Source organism: Panthera onca, chromosome D4 (genome assembly GCF_046562875.1).
Source record: "Panthera onca isolate mPanOnc1 chromosome D4, mPanOnc1 haplotype 2, whole genome shotgun sequence".
Classification (NCBI taxonomy): Eukaryota; Metazoa; Chordata; class Mammalia; order Carnivora; family Felidae; genus Panthera; species Panthera onca.
The window spans coordinates 14,868,039-14,886,391 of NC_138351.1; the positions used below are offsets into that span (position 1 = coordinate 14,868,039).

An 18,353-nucleotide genomic window follows, 5' to 3' on the forward strand; every position below is an offset into this window, starting at 1 on the left:
CGATCCCAGGGTTGTGAGTTTAAGCCCCACACTAGGTATAGAGATTACTTAAAAATGAAATCTTAGGGGCGCCTGGGTGGCTCAGTCGGTTAAGCGTCCGACTTCGGCTCAGGTCACGATCTCACAGTCCGTGAGTTCGAGCCCCGCGTCGGGCTCTGGGCTGACGGCCCAGAGCCTGGAGCCTGCTTCTGGTTCTGTGTCTCCCTCTCTCTCTGCCCCTCCCCCGTTCATGCTCTCTCTCTGTCTCAAAAATAAATAAATGTTAAAAAAAAAAATTAAAAAAAAAAAAAATGAAATCTTAGGGGCGCCTGGGTGACTCAGTCGGCTAAGTGTCTGACTCTTAATTTTGGCTCAGGTCATGATCTCATAGCTCGTGGGTTTAAGCCCTGCATCGGGCTCTGTGCTGACAGCTTGGAGCCTGGAACCTGCTTCTGCTTCTGTGTCTCCCTCTCTCTCTGCCCCTTCCCCACTCGCATTCTGTCTCTGTCTCTCTCAAAAATAAATAAACATTAAAAAAAAATTTTTTTTTAAATAAAAAAAAATGAAATCTTAGGGGCGCCTGGGTGACTCAGTCGGCTAAGTGTCTGACTCTTAATTTTGGCTCAGGTCATGGTCTCACAGTTAATGGGATCAAGCCCTGTGTCAGGCTTGGCACTCACAGCACGGAGCCTGCTTGGGATTCTCTCTCTCCCTCTCTTTCTGCCCCTCCCCCACTCACACGTGTGAGCTCTCTCTCTCAAAATAAATAAACATTTAAAAAAAATGAAAATATAGGGGCGCCTGGGTGGCTCAGTCGGTTAAGCGGCCGACTTTGGCTCAGGTCACGATCTCGCGGTCCGTGGGTTCGAGCCCCGCGTCGGGCTCTGTGCTGACTGCTCGGAGCCTGGAGCCTGTTTCGGATTCTGTGTCTCCCTCTCTCTGACCCTCCCCTGTTCGTGCTGTCTCTCTCTGTCTCAAAAATAAATAAACGTTAAAAAAATAAATAAATAAATAAAAAGAGAAAAAAAATGAAACCTTAAAAGAAAAAAGAACAAATGTAGTTTTACCATTACACTTAGTCATTTTTATCACTAAAAACCTCTGGCAGTCAGACAATCATACCCACCAGAAAGGATTAAGTCGCAGGAAGAATTCTGCTAAAGTGGCAGAATGGGCAGGAAGGGCAATCCTTTAACCGTGTCATGTCCACGGATTCCTTTAACAATTGCTTCCATAAGCAGCTACAACTCCTGTTCTCTAATTATCCTTTAATTCGCTAGAGCCAAGTGAAGATATCACAAGGCTTTCTTTTTAATTTCATTCCACTTTTTCCTTCCCTCTTCCTTCTCCTGCACTGGGTCGTCTGTACACGTGCATGTCCACGCATGCGCACTTACCATCTGGGGCGTATTTTGAGGATATGCCTAAAATGACCGCGAGTGCAACGAAAAATGAGAAACTAGTGACGGCGAAGCAAATGAAAGTATTTTTGTGCCTCTTCTGCTTTCGGCTCTCTCGCTGGGCCTGCTGCTCTTCAGGTGAGAAAGCGAAGGTGGCCCGGGCTTCCTGTCTGACGGAGGTCAATTTGGCTGAAGCTTGGCTCTTTGGAGGAGGAGGGGGACGCAGCGGCACAACCTTCCCGGGAACATAGCCAGACGAGCGATGGCCGTTTCCGTTCTGAGGTTGCAGGAAAGCAGGGGGGTGTCCCCTGGAATCAGTGGCATGCATGATACACTGTCACTGCGAAAAGAAGAAAATTACGGTTCAGAAATGTGAGAATTGTGATGGTTTTATTAAGCGTCTTTGGTGGTGGCCAAATCACGTAACATAAAACGTGCTATCTTAACCACGTTTAGTGCACAGTTCAGGGGCATCAAGTACCTTCAGCGGTTGTACGACCGTTATCACCATCCATCTCCAGGACTTTTTCATCATCCCACACAGAAACTCTGCAGCCATTAAGCAAGAATTGCCCATTCCTCCCTGGTAACCACTGTAATGACTTTGAAAATACCAAGTCAGCCTACATCCCTGATATAACCACCAATTGTTTTCTAATGCTCCTGCTTTTTAAAAAAAATGTGTAATGTTTTATTTATTTTTGAGAGAGAGGGCACGAGTGGGGGAGAGGCAGAGAGGGGGAGAACAGAATCCGAAGCAGGTTCCAAGCTCTGAGCTGTCAGCACAGAGCCCGACGTGGGGCTGGCACTCATGAACCCTGAGACCATGACCTGAGCCAGAGTCAGACACTCAACCAACTGAGCCACACAGGCGCCCCGTAATGCTCCTGCTTCTTGACCCTGGTGGCACCTTATAATCACCCTCTAACATTAATGCCCAGTGCCACACCCCAAACAATCAAGTCAGGATCCAAGCATCTCTATCTTTTAAATGTCACCTGAGTAATTCTAGCAAGAACTTGGTTGAGAGCCGCTCTTCAGAGGCAACTGTTTTCAGTTTTCATTGTACAAAAAAGAATCACCAGGGATGTTTGTTAACAACGTAGATTCCTCGGTTCTCCACTCCAGTGATTCCAGCTCAACTGGTGCAGAGGGCCGTGGATTTTACATTTTTAAAACACACCCTGGTGACACTAAAGCAAGTGGTCACACTTTTTGAGGAGCATTACCATAAGCCCTTCAAACTGAACTTAAAGTCCATGCATCATATGAAGACCGTAAGTTGGCCCTAACAAGTTCCAATAGACAAGCTTTCATTAGGTGTTCGATTTCCCCACAGATTTTTCTTTCAGTGAAGCAACTTAAGTATTTCTACCTGTTATTACTTAACTATAGGCTATGAGTTCATTTAGTGAGAAAACCTAATGTCTACATTAGCTGGTTTAAAAAGAGACAACGGGCTCTTTGGGGCACCTGGGTGGCTCAGTCAGTTAAGTGTCCGACTTCAGCTAAGGTCATGATCTCATGGTTCAAGAGTTCGAGTCCCATATCAGGCTCTCCACTGTCAACTTGGAGCCTGCTTCAGATCCTCTGTCCTCCCCTGTCTCTGCACCTCCCCTGCTCTCTCTCTTTCTCTTTCTTTATCAACATTAAAATAAATAAATAAACATTAAACATTTTTAAAAAGAGAGAGAGACAACAGGCCCAAAATGGAGTCACTTATGCTAAGGCCACGTCAGCAAACCGAGACTTAACAACGAACCCAATTGCAGTTCAGCTTCTCTCAGGAATATAACCTTTAACCAACCTTTAACCAACCTTTAACCAACCTGGTCAGCACTGGCAAGGTAATCTGCCTGACAAACCACTGCCTTCCCCCAAAGGAAGATACCTTGCCTGAAACAATACACTCTTTGCCAAAAACTTTTTCTGCCCCCTCTGCCTGTAAAAGCCTTCCATTTGGTACAGCTCCTCGAAGCCCCTCTCTACCTGCTAACATGAGATGCTGCCTGATTCATCAATCATTAAGTAAAGCCAATTAGATCTTCAAACTCACTCAACTGAATGTCATTTTTAAACAATCTCTTTAAATCCTCAAAATTTGTTTAAAAAATAGGTACTCAAATATTATGGTTAGGATAACTAAAAAAAAAAAAAAATCTGGCTCAGAGTACTTACGCCAGGCACTATTCTAAACATCTTACATGTACTACTCATCTAATACATTTGTTTTAAATGTCTATTTATTTATTTTGAGAAAGAAAGCGCACCACCGAGGAGCGGAGAAAGGGAGAAAGACAATCCTAAGCAAGCCATCAATGTGGAAGCTGACACAGGGCTCGATCTCATGAACCATGAGATCATGACCTGAGCCACAATCAAGAGTTGGATGCTTGGGCGCCTGGGTGGCTCAGTTGGTGAAGCGTCCGACTTTGGCTCAGGTTATCATCTCATGGCTCGTGAGTCCAAGCCCCGCGTCAGGCTCTGCACTAACAGCTCAGAGCCTGGAGCCTGCTTCGGATTCTGTGTCTCCCTCTGTCTCTGCCCCTCCCTCACTCATGCTCTGTGTGTGTGTGTGTCTCTCTCAAAACTAAATAAACATTAAAAAAAAAGTTGGATGCTCAACCAACTGAGCCACTCAGGCGCCACACTCATCTAATGCATTTAATACAACAAATCTGTGTATCTCCCATTATCCTTATTTTGCACCTGAGAAAGGTTAATTAGCTATTATATGGAAAAAACAGGACGCTAGAGTTCTGGCTCTTAACTGTTACACTAATGTGTCTTTCAAAACAATTGAGAAGCAAGAATTCCAAAGAAATCAGTTTTCTGATTTGCAAGGGTGTAACTCGAACTGAGCTGAGTCTAAAAGAATACAGCACATTAATATTTTCAGGAATTCTTCAAGCAGAAGTTCACTACAAATGATTCTTAGAGAAGCTCTCTCTCTCTCTCTCTCTCTCACACACACACACACACACACACACACACACACACACACACACGTCAGTCGTTTTTATTTTTTATAGTAAGCACTTGTAAGTTTTTGAAAGAGTAAGTTTTAAATGCAACCCTATTCTGTTACTTTGCAAAGGGAAGGGAAGGGAAGGGAAGGGAAGGGAAGGGAAGGGAAGGGAAGGGAAGGGAAGGGAAGGGAAGGGAGGGGAGGGGAGGGGAGGGGAGGGGAGGGGGGGAGGGGAGGGGAGGGGAGGGGAGGGGAGGGATGAAAGAAAGAAAGAAAGAAAGAAGAAAGAAAAAAGAAAGAAAGGAAGAAAGGAAGGAAGGAAGAAAGGAAGGAAGGAAGAAAGAAAAGAAATCCTATGCTACTATATAATGTTCTTATTGCAATGACTCTGGATAAATAAGATGTGCTGAATGGTTTCAGAAAGATGGTGTTCAACCTCTCCCATTCCGTAATAACTAGAGCATCTCAGAGTCACCTGATTTCACTCAATAGCCTTGTAATTAATTCCCCTCATGTTTTGCCAAAACAATGAATGAGATCCCAGTCATAAGGGTACCCCCAAATTGCTCTAAACTACACCAAACCCATTAAACATAAAATGCCGTCATTAGAGAAGCCATCAATAAGCATTCCCAGGACCCAAACGACCTGCAAATTCATGGGGACAGAAAGGGAATCTAATCAGGAATTGATGCTGATTTTACATGGGGCAAAGAACATTCTGAGTCAGTGTGTCTGTCAAAAACACTTGGTTAGCGGGGTTTGATTTCTGAACAAAAGTAATTATTTAGATGAAGCTTAAGCTCCATGACAAAGGAAAGAGAACATGATTCAAGGTGCTATTGAAGACATTACCGCATGTGCCAAACAGCAGAACGAGATAATAGAGACATCCTGCTGGAATAAATGAGAGAGTATAACAAAGAGCCCTTTCTGATCCTCTATTAACAAAGAAAAGGCTAAACTAGATATTCTTGAGTGCCAGGCTCACCAGGGCGGGAGGGGAGTCATGAGTATAATCTGCTCTGAAAGGGAGTGGGGATCTTTTGTTTGAGGCTGCAATCAACTGATACTTCATTGTTTCAGGGTGAGAAAGGTTGTTATTACTTAACAGGCTGGAGGGCCCTTTTGTGGGAGATGATGTGTCTCCAGATGTACCCACAGTATAATAACAGGCAGTAAGAGGCTAAATGAAGCCACCAAGCCACTGGGAATAATTTGTCTTCACAGTCATAAAATGATAGACTCACATGGAAAATTCAGATGGTGTCTGCCATAAACTAAAATGGTCAAGAAATGAAAGTAACTGTGGTTGTGTTTGCCCCAGAACTCTTTTGTAAAACTATATGCAAAATATTAATTTTTATTATTTTCTTAAGTAAACTCGATGCCCAACATGGGCTTGAACTCATGACTCCGGAGACCAAGGGTTCCATGCTCTACCAAATTAAGTCAGCCAGGCACCCCAAAACTAAATATATTTCTATTCATATATTTTGAGCCCATTAGCTCCACTCTATTGAAAGACATGTAAATGCATAAGGAGCAAATACAATCATTTTCTTCCTAAGAAGTAACATACTGTTGAAACCATCTTAAAATTACAATCAGGGGCACCTGCCTAGCTCAGTCAGAAGAGCGTGCAACTCTTAACCTCGGGGTCATGAGTTCAAGCCCATGTTGGGTGTAGACATTACCTAAATAAATAAACTTTTAAAAAATTACAATAAAAAAATCACTTTATGCAGATTTCCCTTTCAATTTATTATAATTTGTAAAGACACAAGATAAATTTAGGATATCACTTTACATTTATGAGTTTATTTTACAAGTAGTATTATGAATCAGTTACTTAAAAATATAATTATTGCTAGTTATAGATTTAAACTATTTGTGGGAAAAATTGACATTTCACTCATTCAATAAGCAATAGTGAGATCCTAAGGTCCTTAGAGGATTGTGGTAAGAACTACTGAGGATAGAGAAAAGATTTACGGCATCCCCAAAAAACACAATTCCTAAATTCAACTTTAATCACTCACTTGAAGGCAGAGTTAAATTGACCAGGGAAATACAGCTGACCCTTGAAGTGGGGGCACTTATCCCCTGCCACGCAGTCAAAAATCCATGTATAACTTTTGACTCCCCCAAAACTTAACAACTAATAACAGCCTACTGTTGACTAGAAGCCTTATGGATAACCAAATAGTTGATTAACACACATTTTGTATGTAATATGTATTATATACTGTATTCTTACAACAAAGTAAACCAGAGAAAAGAAAATGCCATTACGAAAATCCTAAGGAAGACAAAATACGTTGACAGCACTGGACTGTGTTTATGGGGGAAGATCCACATATTAGTGGATCCGAGCAGCACCGTGAGAACAGTGGTCAAGTTCCCAAGCTCTCTGACCCATGGCTGTTTCATCCACGAGATTGTTAGTACAGCCCCTGCAGCATTAGTGAGTCTGGCGTTCTGAGAACAAAGAGGCACCTAACAGAAGAAAGAGGATGAAGAGGTCCCTCTGGGCTTTCAAGACTTCAAGGTGAGTATTAGCTGTCATTGTGAAGTTTTGACGACAGACCAATGTTTTTACTTCATACGCTACTAATCTGTTCCCGTTACATGTCGTTTTTAAGACGGCGGTCTTTCTAGTGGAAAGCACACAGTACTATACAGAAGGAACACGTTCGCATTTTATGATGTATTTGAAGAGCTAAATCCCTAAACACAGATAGATAATCCAAAGTGGGGGGAAAAAAGTCATTCGTATTGAGTTGGGAAATGCACTCCATGCAAGTTTTGAAGCATAACTTTTGGTATTTGAATTATCTCGTATTTATTTACTGGATGACAGCCCGAAAGGCTTAGTAATAATTAATTAATTAAAATGTTAGTATAGGTGCTGCCGAAGCCAGCACTAATTAATTAAAAAGTTAAATCACTAAATATAAATAAATAAATAAATAAATAAATAAATAAAATCATGCCATTAAAGATATTCACAGGGAATTTGGGCAAATATTTAAAATAGAACAGTTCATGGTGCCAGACTAGAAGTCTGGTGGGTATCGGGGTTTATATATCATAGCAGTAGCTCAGCTTTGGGAGTATCATTCATCATATTTGTCTACATTGACCAACTGGGAAAAGAAGGTAGAGGAATAAAAATTAAGATTTCTTGGCCCCTTATCCCTTCACTGCTTAGGGAAAGTTTATAACAAAGGGCTGATTCTTCCCCCTCTTACCTCTAAAATAAGTAATACAAGAAATTACTAAAACTATGAAACTATCAACTTAAAAGATAAAAATGCAAATGCTGAAAAAGGGGGAAGCATTCAAAACCTACCATTTTGGGGGCACATGGGTGGCTCAGAGCCTGGAGTCTGCTTCAGATTCTGTGTCTCCCTCTCTCTCTCTCTGCCCCTCCCCTGCTCACACTCTGTCTCTCTCTTAAAAAAATTTTTTAAATAGAACTACTAATTTTGTCAAAAAAAATTCGCCAAAAAGAAACCTTTAAAACTTCCTGTTACTTTGAAACAAAATTCTTCTCTTGCATAAAAAGAATGCATAACCTTCAACAGCAACTCAAGGTGGGAGGGGGCCTGTACATTTGATAAGAACACTCAATTACAAGAAGTAATCACAGAAAATAATTTGTTTTGAAATTTCAATAACATTACAGGAGATCAGGTTGGTAAGGGTTTCTTGGGCCTATAAAAATAAAAGAGCATGGGGCACCTGGGTGGCTTAGTCAGATGACTGTCAGACTCTTGACTTCGGCTCAGGTCCTGGTCTCATGGTTCGTAAGTTCGAGCCCTGCATCAGTGCTGCTAGCACAGAGTCTGCTTGGGATTCTGTCTCCTTCTCTCTCTGCCCCTCCCCACTCGTGCACTCTCTCTCTCAAAAATAAATATTAAGAAAAAGAGAGAGAGCATGATTTTAAGAAAACTGAGATATTCTCATTTAAAGTCAGCAAACACTGTGCTATCCCATCCAAGAAACCCTTCCATCTCAGGATTCTGCAAGAAGTTCTGTCTGTTCTGCCCTGTACTCTGTGTAAAACTCTTCTTAGGGTGCTCCTGGCTGGCTGAGTCGGTAGAATGTAAGACTCTTGATCTCAGGGTCATGAGTTCGAGCCCCACATTGGGTGTGGAGATTACTAAAAAATAAATAAATAGATAGATAGATAGATAAATCTCTTGTTGGATCATCTTGCTCTCTGCCTTATGTTCCAGTTAACGTGTAGACTTCTCCGTCCTTCAGTCAACTATAATAAGCCTCTTGAGAACAGGGACTATGTCTTACTCATCTTCATATTCTCACAGGATCTTACACATAGTAGGTACTCACTAGGGGCTTGTGGAACTTTGATCAATATCCCTCTATAGACCACACATACACATATACACAGACTGGAATTTCCCACTTAATCTTTCTTTAACATCCTTGAGGCTCTGGGAAATTTGTCTAATCTATCTGTATCTATTGCCCTGATTTAGGAAAAACTGAGAATGTTTACAACTTCAAGCAAAAAGGTCAAAGCATTAATTTTTACAAAATGCAGTCCTAGTGTGCAATCTAGCAGGTGACTAAAGGTATAATTACCAGCTGCAAACAGGAATTCTAAAGATAAAGAGCAGCACCCTAGACAAGCCCAACCTTTCACAATATTTTGTAATAGTTTTAGCAATACAGTATGAAATGCAGTAGGCACACAGGAAAAAAGAAAGTGCTCCATTCCGCTTTATGTTGTTATGCTGACGGCCAATAAATGCTGTGATCTGGGTCACTTGGCTGGCTCAGGCAGTAGAGCATGTGACTTTTGATCTCTGGGTTATGAGTTTGTGCCCCAGGGTGGTGAGTTCAAGCCCTACGTTGGACACAGAGCTTAATTTGGAAGAAAAAAAAAAACGCGGGGCGGGGGGGGAATGTCGAAAAATTTTTGAAAAAAAAAATTTATTGAAGGAGTCTTCTCAATACAGACATAGCAGCAGTAATTCAAAATTAATAAGAGCTCTTTAAAAGGACCAAGTTTTGAGGCGCCTGGGTGGCTCAGTCAGTTGAGGTCTGACTTCAGCTCTGGTCATGATCTCACAGCTCGTGAGTTCGAGCTCCGCGTCGGGGTCTGTGGCTGACAGCTGGAGCCTGCTTCCGCTTCTGCGTCTCCCTCTCTCTCTGCCCCTAACCCACTCTCATTCTGTCTCTATTTCTCTCAAAAGTAAATAAACATTAAAAAAAAAAAAATTTAAAAGGACCGAGTTTTCACGTGCTTTCTACTGCGGAGACATTAATATAGAAGACAAAAACTGCTTCCTACATACGCTTATCACTTACATGGTGCTTGAGGGCACTTAGTGCCAGAAGCTGTATATTCAGTCCCCCCAATCGCCCAGCCCCTCCAACCCCGTGGGGAGGGGCTCTCATAGCCCATGCTATGCCCTGCATACTGACCCCATCATAGTGAACACTTAATGAAAACTCACTGCTTTTGATTCATTTAACCATTTTTAAATCCCGCCTGCACTTGTTTCGAGAACTTATTTTTGAATGGAAAATTTAGGCTTATAGGAATAGTCAAGAAGCTGGCATGATCTCAAGCTTATTCTTCTTTGATCAAGGACATAATTTTGGAAACAGTGTCCAATCTAAAGGTCACTTCTGCAAGTTACGGTCTTCATTTTCTAAGAGTTTCGGTACAACTGGCCAAACTCTGGCCGAGGAAACTTCCTTTTATTAAGATCTTGGTAGCTCTTCATAACACACTCACTGGTATGCTTAAGTCACAATAAAAAGTAAACCATGCCAGGAACGAGTGGTCATTTGTGAATTACCTTGAAAATAAATGATAGATGTTGATAATTATTAGTAATTATGACCTAGTTAAAATTTTAACCAGCTCCTAACGGCTTTGAACTTCCAATTAATGGTTTCAACTTCCAATCTCTCATGTTTAGGAAAAAGATAACACAGAATAACATCAAGGAACCAGGTTTAGGATTTGGGAGGGCGGTCGGGGGTTTCTTTAGTTTTGTGGTAGATTCGGACTACGTCTACAGTTGCTAAACAATGAGCTCAATACTTCAATCATATAAAACTGTTCAGTAAGAAATAAGCTTAGCAAAACTGGCTTGTAGCTCCTTTAGTTTCTCAAGCTGTCAAATAAATACTTAAGTCTGATCCATATGTTTGTGAAGATTGTGTATTTAAACAGATATTATAAAGATTTTCAAAAAAACGATGGTTGAAAAAGTTTCTGGGGGGAAAATATCCTTCTACAGACAGTTACCAGGAATATTTTTTAGTGCATATCATATTCCCAGAGCACACAGGATAAAGTACATTTTTAAACAGTGCTCCCCGCAAAAGAATTCAATATAAATGCTAGGTCTATACATAGAGCTATTTGGGAGAATACAGACAGATGGTGGGGAAAGATTAAGTTCACTTTCCCTCAGAGATCTGCTTCATTTGTGTAAGCATACTCCCAGAGAATCCAATACCCAGAGACCTCAAAACAGGATGGTGCCTTCACACAAGACACACTCACACAAAAGGGTAGCCTTTTTGGCTTTTCTTTCAACTCTCCAAACCAAGACGAGTCACTATCACCTGCAAATGTCTGGTATGTTCCCAAGGAATAAGACACTTTGCACAGTTTCTTCACATTAACTCTGGTTCACTTTTACTAAGCTGATCGTACCCAGGCCAATGTTTCCAGGAAGAGGGGAAGAATTGGCCCTTCATTATAAACCTTTCCCTAAGCAGTGAAGGGATAAGAGGCCAAGAAATCTTAATTTTTATTCCTCTACCTTCTTTTTCCAGTTGGTCAATTTAGACAAATATGATGAATGATACTCCCAAAGCTGAGCTACTACTATTACATATAGACCCCGATTTTTCTAGTCTGGAATCAAGAAGTGTTCACATTATCTCCTCCCTCACAAGGAAATCACTCTCCCAGTACAGACTAACTCTATTAAAATATAATACTTGGGGGGCACCTGGGTGGCTCAATCGGTTGAGCGTCCGACTTCAGCTCAGGTCATGATCTCGCGGTCTGTGGGTTAGAGCCCCGCGTCGGGCTCTGTGCTGACAGCTCAGAGCCTGGAGCCTGCTTCGGATTCTGTCTCCCTCTCTCTCTGCCCCTTCCCCGCTCATGCTCTGTCTCTCTCTCTCTGTCAAAAATAAATAAACATTAAAAAAATATTTAATACAGGGGAGCCTGGGTAGCTCAGTAGGTTAAGCATCTGACTTCAGCTTAGGTCATGATCTCCAGTTCGTGAGTTCCAGCCCTGAGTCAGGCTCTGTGCTGACAGGTCAGAGCCCGGAGCCTGCTTCAGATTCTATATCACCCTCTCTCTCTGTCCCTCCCCTGTCCTCTCTCTCTCTCTCTGTCTCTCTCTCTCTCTCAAAAATAAGTAAACATAAAATTTTTTTTGAATACAATATAGAGAAATTATAAAGAATCTTTTAGGGGCTCCTGGGTGGCTCAGTTGGTTGGGCGTCCAGCTTCGGCTCAGGTCATGATCTCATGGTCCATGAGTTTGAGCCCCGCATCAGGCTCTGTGCTGACAGCTCAGAGCCTGGAGCCTGCTTTGGATTCTGTGTCTCCCCCCCACCCCCGCCCCTCCCCCACTCATGCTCTGTCTCTCTCTCTCTCAGAAATAAACATTAAAAAAAAATTTTTTTAAAAAATGAATATCTTAAAACTATAAATCTCCTCAAAAGACCTATGTTGACTAAAAATCATTTTTGGTCACTAAATATTGAGTCAGAATACGTATTCTTTAAAGCAAAAAGAGGAGATACCAAGTAAAATGCGTGCATTTTTAATAACTGTGTACTTCTGGTGACTGTATAGTTTAAAATCCTATTTTTTTATCAAGTTTTATAAAAATGGGAAAAAATAAAAGCTAGGAGACATTTGTATCTGCTCAGAAATTCACTTTTCAGAAAAAAAAAAAAAGAAATTCACTTTTCAGTTAAGCTCTGCTCTCTTTGCTGGAATACTACAGTCAGGGAATAGTAGACCCCCAGAAAACAAAAATTAACCAAAATACAAAGAGGTGGCTTATGTTAAAAACAACAAAACAATAAATACTGAGTTTATGGGCCTGCATGGAGGAAATTCAGATTAGCAAGCCAGCTACAATTTCACTAAAGTGGAGATATCCTCGGCAAATTACACTGGACTCTCCTGTTAAATATAGATCCCTCAAAACAAAGAGTCTTATTTATGACATCTAACACCCAAAAGCGAACCAAGTGAACACTTTCGCATCTTAAAGTTATAGAGGTGACCTTTAAGACATATCTTTAATTATATTCTTATAGTCCTCCCATTTACGCAAGATACAGGAGGCAGATGTCTGATTTTCCTGACACCACACACGCTCATTAATCCCGTCTTTTCCAAATCTGTTAAGCATCTCCATGAAAAGCAAGGCTTGACCCCAAAGCCAAGATGGCTGACAGAGTGAAAAGGCTGAAGAACATTACCGTGGGCAACAAAAGGGAAGCAAAAGAGAAAAGACAGACCTTCAGACCAACAGGGGAGAAAGGCTGATAGTGAAGAATATCTCACACTCCTTACCCCGTCGAAAATAAATCTTAAAAGAGCAAAGTATGTAGGCCCTGGCTGGAAGGAAAGAACTAAGGGTAAACACAACAGGAGAAACACAACAGGCTTCCACTTGGGAAGGTGGAGAAAGGAGAGGGTCAGTTTACCTCCCAGTCCTCTGCTCTTCACGTCTGTTTCTTTTTCCTGATGATTATTCCTCAGATTCCTTTTTCTCCTTAATCCTTTCTGTTGAAAAGCTGCCCCCTTTCTACCCTCCTTCCCAATGCTCCTTGGACCACCCCCCTTCGCCCTTGTTCCCCACAGGCTGGGAGGACACAGCAGAGGCTTCCACCCTGCTGACAGTGACGGATGGCTGCCAGAGGCACACAATGGCAGATGAAGGCGTGTCATCAGCCTTGCAGCTGGCCTTCGAAAGAAAGAACCGAAGCCAACGTCTGACCTGAGGGAGGCTGATTTAATTAAGGTTACAGCAAAGGGCAGAACCGTCTGCAGGCTGCATTCTCCGCGAGCGCTGGGGACAAAGCTTGAAAATACTTCTCAGGAAGAAAGAGCCAAGAAAGTTATGTTGGCTTAAATGTTGAAAGGGAGGAAAAAAGTAAAGGCAACAGAGATAGGTTTGATAAACAAGCACAGATACACCAAAAGTCCATGATCCCCTGTACACAGACATCAAGATACAGGGACCATAGGAAGCATATACGGGTATGTTTGGACATGCCTTTCAAACTACGAAATATCCCAGATGAATAATGAGATGCCCAGAGTGAAGTGATCTGGGGCCCCTCAATCCAGCATCAAAGCAAAGTTCCTACCGATGGCAGGACCAGGACCAGAATCCAAATGTCCTGTTTCTTTCACCGACAACCTCGAGCCTATTTTTAATACAATTTTCCCCACTGAGAGTAAAGGCTTGCCCAAGAGGAAAAACATTCAGGCTTGAGCATCTCTTATGAGACAAGGACTCTGCTAGATGACAGGGACCCAGTGGTGCACAAACAAACAAATTCTCTATCTTCAACGAGCTCAGAGCTCAGTGTTGGGGTGGAGGGTGTCAGGAGATGAGCCAAGTAAAGAAGTCATTACAATGCACGTGAAGCAGACACTGGGCTGGGGGGTTCTAAAGAGGTGATCGCCTGAGTTTATTAGATCTCAACGAATGGAATAGAGGTATATTTTTAAAAGCCCTGGCGAACTGACTTACCCAAATGCATATCACCAGACTACTACTAATAGCTTCTTTTTGGATGTGCAAAGTGAAACCTACCACTGAACTCTGCCACTGAAATGACAACACACTGTCCAACAATGACCACTATGTGGGGAAACCAACAGAAGTCTTTCGTAGTGTCTGGAAGGCTTGCAGGCAGAGTGTTACCTGCAGATGAGTGCCCGGCCGAAATAAAAACAGTCACAGTGCCCGGTCTCCCGGGGCATGTGAAATCTAGGCCTGCCAAAGGGACCATATCACACCTCCTCCAGTCTCGATGTTCATCAAAACTCAACGGTGCCAGAGCGTCAGCAAGGAGGACCAGTGAATGAGCAATTACTCAGCACTAGAGCAGTGTTTAGACTTTGCACAGCAGAGCAGGGACAGAACACAGCCAGCAGCAGTGGGACAGGCAAACAGAGGCTACGTGATCAACTCAACGGCTGCAAACACAAGCAGGGAGCAAGAAGAAACACTTTAAGGTTAAAGCCAAGCTCAGACCACGTGGTAAGTAGGCAGCGGGGGAAAGTTATCCATGAGCTGACTGTACATTGTGAAGCACGACCATGTGGAGAGGACAGGCAGTATCTAAATCAGTCCAAGCACTTGGGAAAGCAGCTATTAACATTAATCAAAAGACATTAACATGCGGAAAAGACGATTCACCTTCCATTTGGCCTTTCCAGCTATACCTTCACACACACCCTACTTGCTCCCAACTGCTAGCTTCTCAACATCACCAGCCCTTCGTTTCTATCTCAGCATGTCCTCGGGGGGGCTGGCGAATGACTGTCACCAAGTGCCCACTGAACAATTAAAGGTGTCTTTTGCACTAATGAAATATATTTTTTTAAATCCTCATATGAAGTTGGTTTTATAGAGGTGGCGCTGGTGATATGAATAAACAATAAGAAGTGTGTTTTTTTACCACAATAAAAAAAAAAAAGACTCATTTTCCTCATTCCTTCTGAAACAGGAATCAGGCATTTGTCCTTGTGCTAAACTTAATCTTTCCACTCCCTAAAATGTTAATAATTAATTTTCCAACCCCAACCCCACTGTATGTGAAAAAAACGACTCATTCTGGAGGGAAGTGAGTCACCGTTAGTGAGGGCCACTGTAACAACAGAAGGTTGGCCGTCTCCAAGTACAAGCCAATAATTAGGCAAGAGCCCTCAAATCAATAACAATTTCTTACTCTTTGGACAGACTTCATAACTAGACGTGACCAAGACATCTGGCTTGTGGTGGATGTTCATGTGTTTTAAGATACTTACATCAAATTCAGAGTCAATAGGGACAATTCTTTTTTCTCGGTGGCTCAGTATGGATCATCTTAAATTGCAATCCTTTCGGGCAAAAACGTTCCAATCACACTTCTATGCAGTGTTAACACCATTTTAAAAACTTTATTAAAGCTAAGACTGCTACAAGATCCCTGAGGCAAACTTTTCATAATATAAAATCCCCAAATGTTGCCAAATTTTTACTTATTGTCCAAACTGAGATGGAGCCCTGATAAAATAAATATAAAAGGTTTATCACTTGTTACAACGTAATGAAAATAAGTGTCATGTTACAAATCTGGCTACAAGGTTAGACTAACTAATAACAATTTCAATGCAGATTTGCCTAACAGATCAAAGGACGGATTTTGGTGGGAGACAACAATTCCGTGTCTTTTAAGTCATACACAACGTCCCAGTCTGGGCCATTTTTTTTTTTTTTTTAAAGAGACATTTTAGTAAAGACCCTATGCTTCATTCGTCTTTGCACTGCTCACAGCAACCAGCACAGAGCCTTGTACATCTTAGGAATGCAATAAAATATTTGCTGAACATAGTTCCTGACAACCAACATTAACGGCTTCCCAAAGCAAACACAGGGAAAACAAAAGAACATGCCAACATATTTCTAATATACTTTTAACCTATGATTCACAACACAAATCTGAATAATGTTTCCAGGAACTTACTTCTTTTCAAAAATGTGCACTTCTACAATATTTTAAATTTGTGTACTATTAATGGAAAATGCAAGTAAAGCTAACATTATGGTTACATTTAGTTCCCTATTTGCCAGAAATGTATTACGAGTAACATCACCCCCACTGTGTGCATCATGTCATGTGTAGGTCCTCCCTAACAAAAAAGAGTATCTGCTTTAAAGCTGGGTGCAATGGGTTTCTCAGCCCGAATGCAAATCATTTCACCATTAAAACATTAAAATAACTAAGTTGCTAACAAAAGCAAACAGGAACTAATTAGAGTACATTAGAGGGGGGAAAAAAATGCTGACCGGAAATAGGGACAAAGGGGTTCTTGTCCCTTGCTCAGCCATTAATTTACTATATGACCTTATCTAATTAGCCTCTCTGAGTCTCAATTTCCTCATTTTAATATTATTTTTAAGGCCCTTTCAAACTACAGGCTAAGATCCAATATGTCCCTGAAAATTGATTTACATTTGTACTGCTTCCCGCCCCAAGAAAATCACACTGAACTGATAGTTTGAAATATGTAAGTATGGATTTCTATCAAAGGCAATTTATTACACTGTCAGATGAGCTTAAGTTCATTTCAAGTGGGGAGTAAGGCAAGTACATTAAAGCAAGACGTGCTTACAGATTCAAGTTTCACCTAGACAGCGACTGTTCTGACTGTGAGAACAGCCTTTTCTTTAACAGCATCGTTGAAAATTACACCTCTTTATACATGGAGAAAACTAGTAAGGGTCATTTTCAGGATCTCGAAAATGCAGATGCATGGCTTTTCCTTCCTTTTCCATATTTATCTTGTTAGGATAGAGGAAAGCAGAGGGGTTAGCTTGCCTTGGGAGACGGGGGAGGAACACGGCAGTTACAGAACAGCCCCAGACAAGCCCCTCTCAATCGAGGTGCTGTATGCACCAGCCCATCCTTCTAATTAGTGCTCACCACCTGAATGCAATGAGAAGATTTCCTGTGGCTGGCATGGGAAGCTGCCTGGACAAGTTGAGGAATGCCATATGACAATAACCAGCATGAAGTCTGAAGAATTGCACTCAAGATGGGATTCGGAACACTCTGGAAAGGGTCAACAAAATAGAAATCTGTCACTGGAGCCAGCTGGACTGAGTTATGATTTGGATCTCTTCATTGCTCTAAAAAGAAAATATTTTTGTTTGTTTGTTTGTTTTAAAGCTTTTTGTCTTTTGTTTTTTGGTTGTTTTGTTTTGGGGGTGTTTGTTTGTTTGTTTGTTTGTTTTTGAGAAAGACAGAGAGAGAGGGAGGGGCAGAGACAGCAGAAGAGAGAATCCCAAGTAGGCTCTGTGCTGTCACAGTAGAGCCCGATGAGGAGCTCAGTCCCACGAACGTGGTATCATGACCTGAGCCGAAATCAAGAGCTGAATGCTCAACCAACTTTTGGCTTTTCAAGCCACCCAGGCTAAAAGAACGTACCCTAAAAAGAACGTACTTTGAAAGTACCTTGCGAGAGCAAACAGCACTAACTTGTATGGAACTTTAGTATATGCACAGCAAATTAAATCAAAGTTAAACCTGAAAGAATTCAATAAAATATGATTAAACTCATTCTACAGATGAACAAAGTGTGAAGAACTGGGGGATTTGGGCAGCACCAAAGGGTTAGCAAATGTCAGAGCTTCGCTTCAGACTGAACTCTGCCTTCAAGTACTCCCATCTTTACATTTCAAAATGGTACCACTGACACCAGTGTTCTGCGCCTACTATTTCTGTCTGAATTTTGAAAAGTTTAGTTTTCACCAAATTGCTTCCTTCCGCCCACTGCTCCCAATCTGGTCCTCCTCTGGATTCTTAAAGGATTCTATGCATAACGGTCCCCACACTTACACACTTCCTGCACCTGTTTCCTTTCCTCTCAGCCTAGGCTCTTTCCTTCCAACGCAGAGACTGGCTCATCTTTCTTTACAGATGGAAGCCACACACAGGTGATCTCGGCTCCCTTGGACTTCCCAAGCTTTAACCACTCCATCCACCTCCCTCTGCCTGCCTACTGACAAGGTGGGCACTCAGACTGTTTCCAGAGGGCCTGACACACAATGGGTGAACGAGAATTGTTAGTTGAATGCATGGTGGGTGGGTGATGCAATACTCCTCTTTTACAGCACTTTACAAGGTACACGTTTAAAACTTTACAAGGTACACGTTTACATACGGTATCCCATGTGAGTCTAAGACTGTGTATTTGA

The 18,353-nt window shown here is 41.9% G+C and overlaps 1 protein-coding gene across 2 annotated transcripts in view; it reads right to left on the reverse strand.

The window, feature by feature from the left end:
• CEMIP2 (cell migration inducing hyaluronidase 2) overlaps positions 1-18,353 on the reverse strand; it is an 85,613-nt gene that overhangs the window by 64,062 nt on the left and 3,198 nt on the right. For both annotated transcript variants that reach the window (XM_060610078.3, XM_060610077.3), the window contains exon 2: positions 1,377-1,719. In XM_060610078.3, coding sequence (XP_060466061.1) covers positions 1,377-1,707 — 331 coding nt within the window. In that variant the 5' untranslated portion in view covers positions 1,708-1,719. The remainder of the gene's footprint in view (positions 1-1,376; positions 1,720-18,353) is intronic.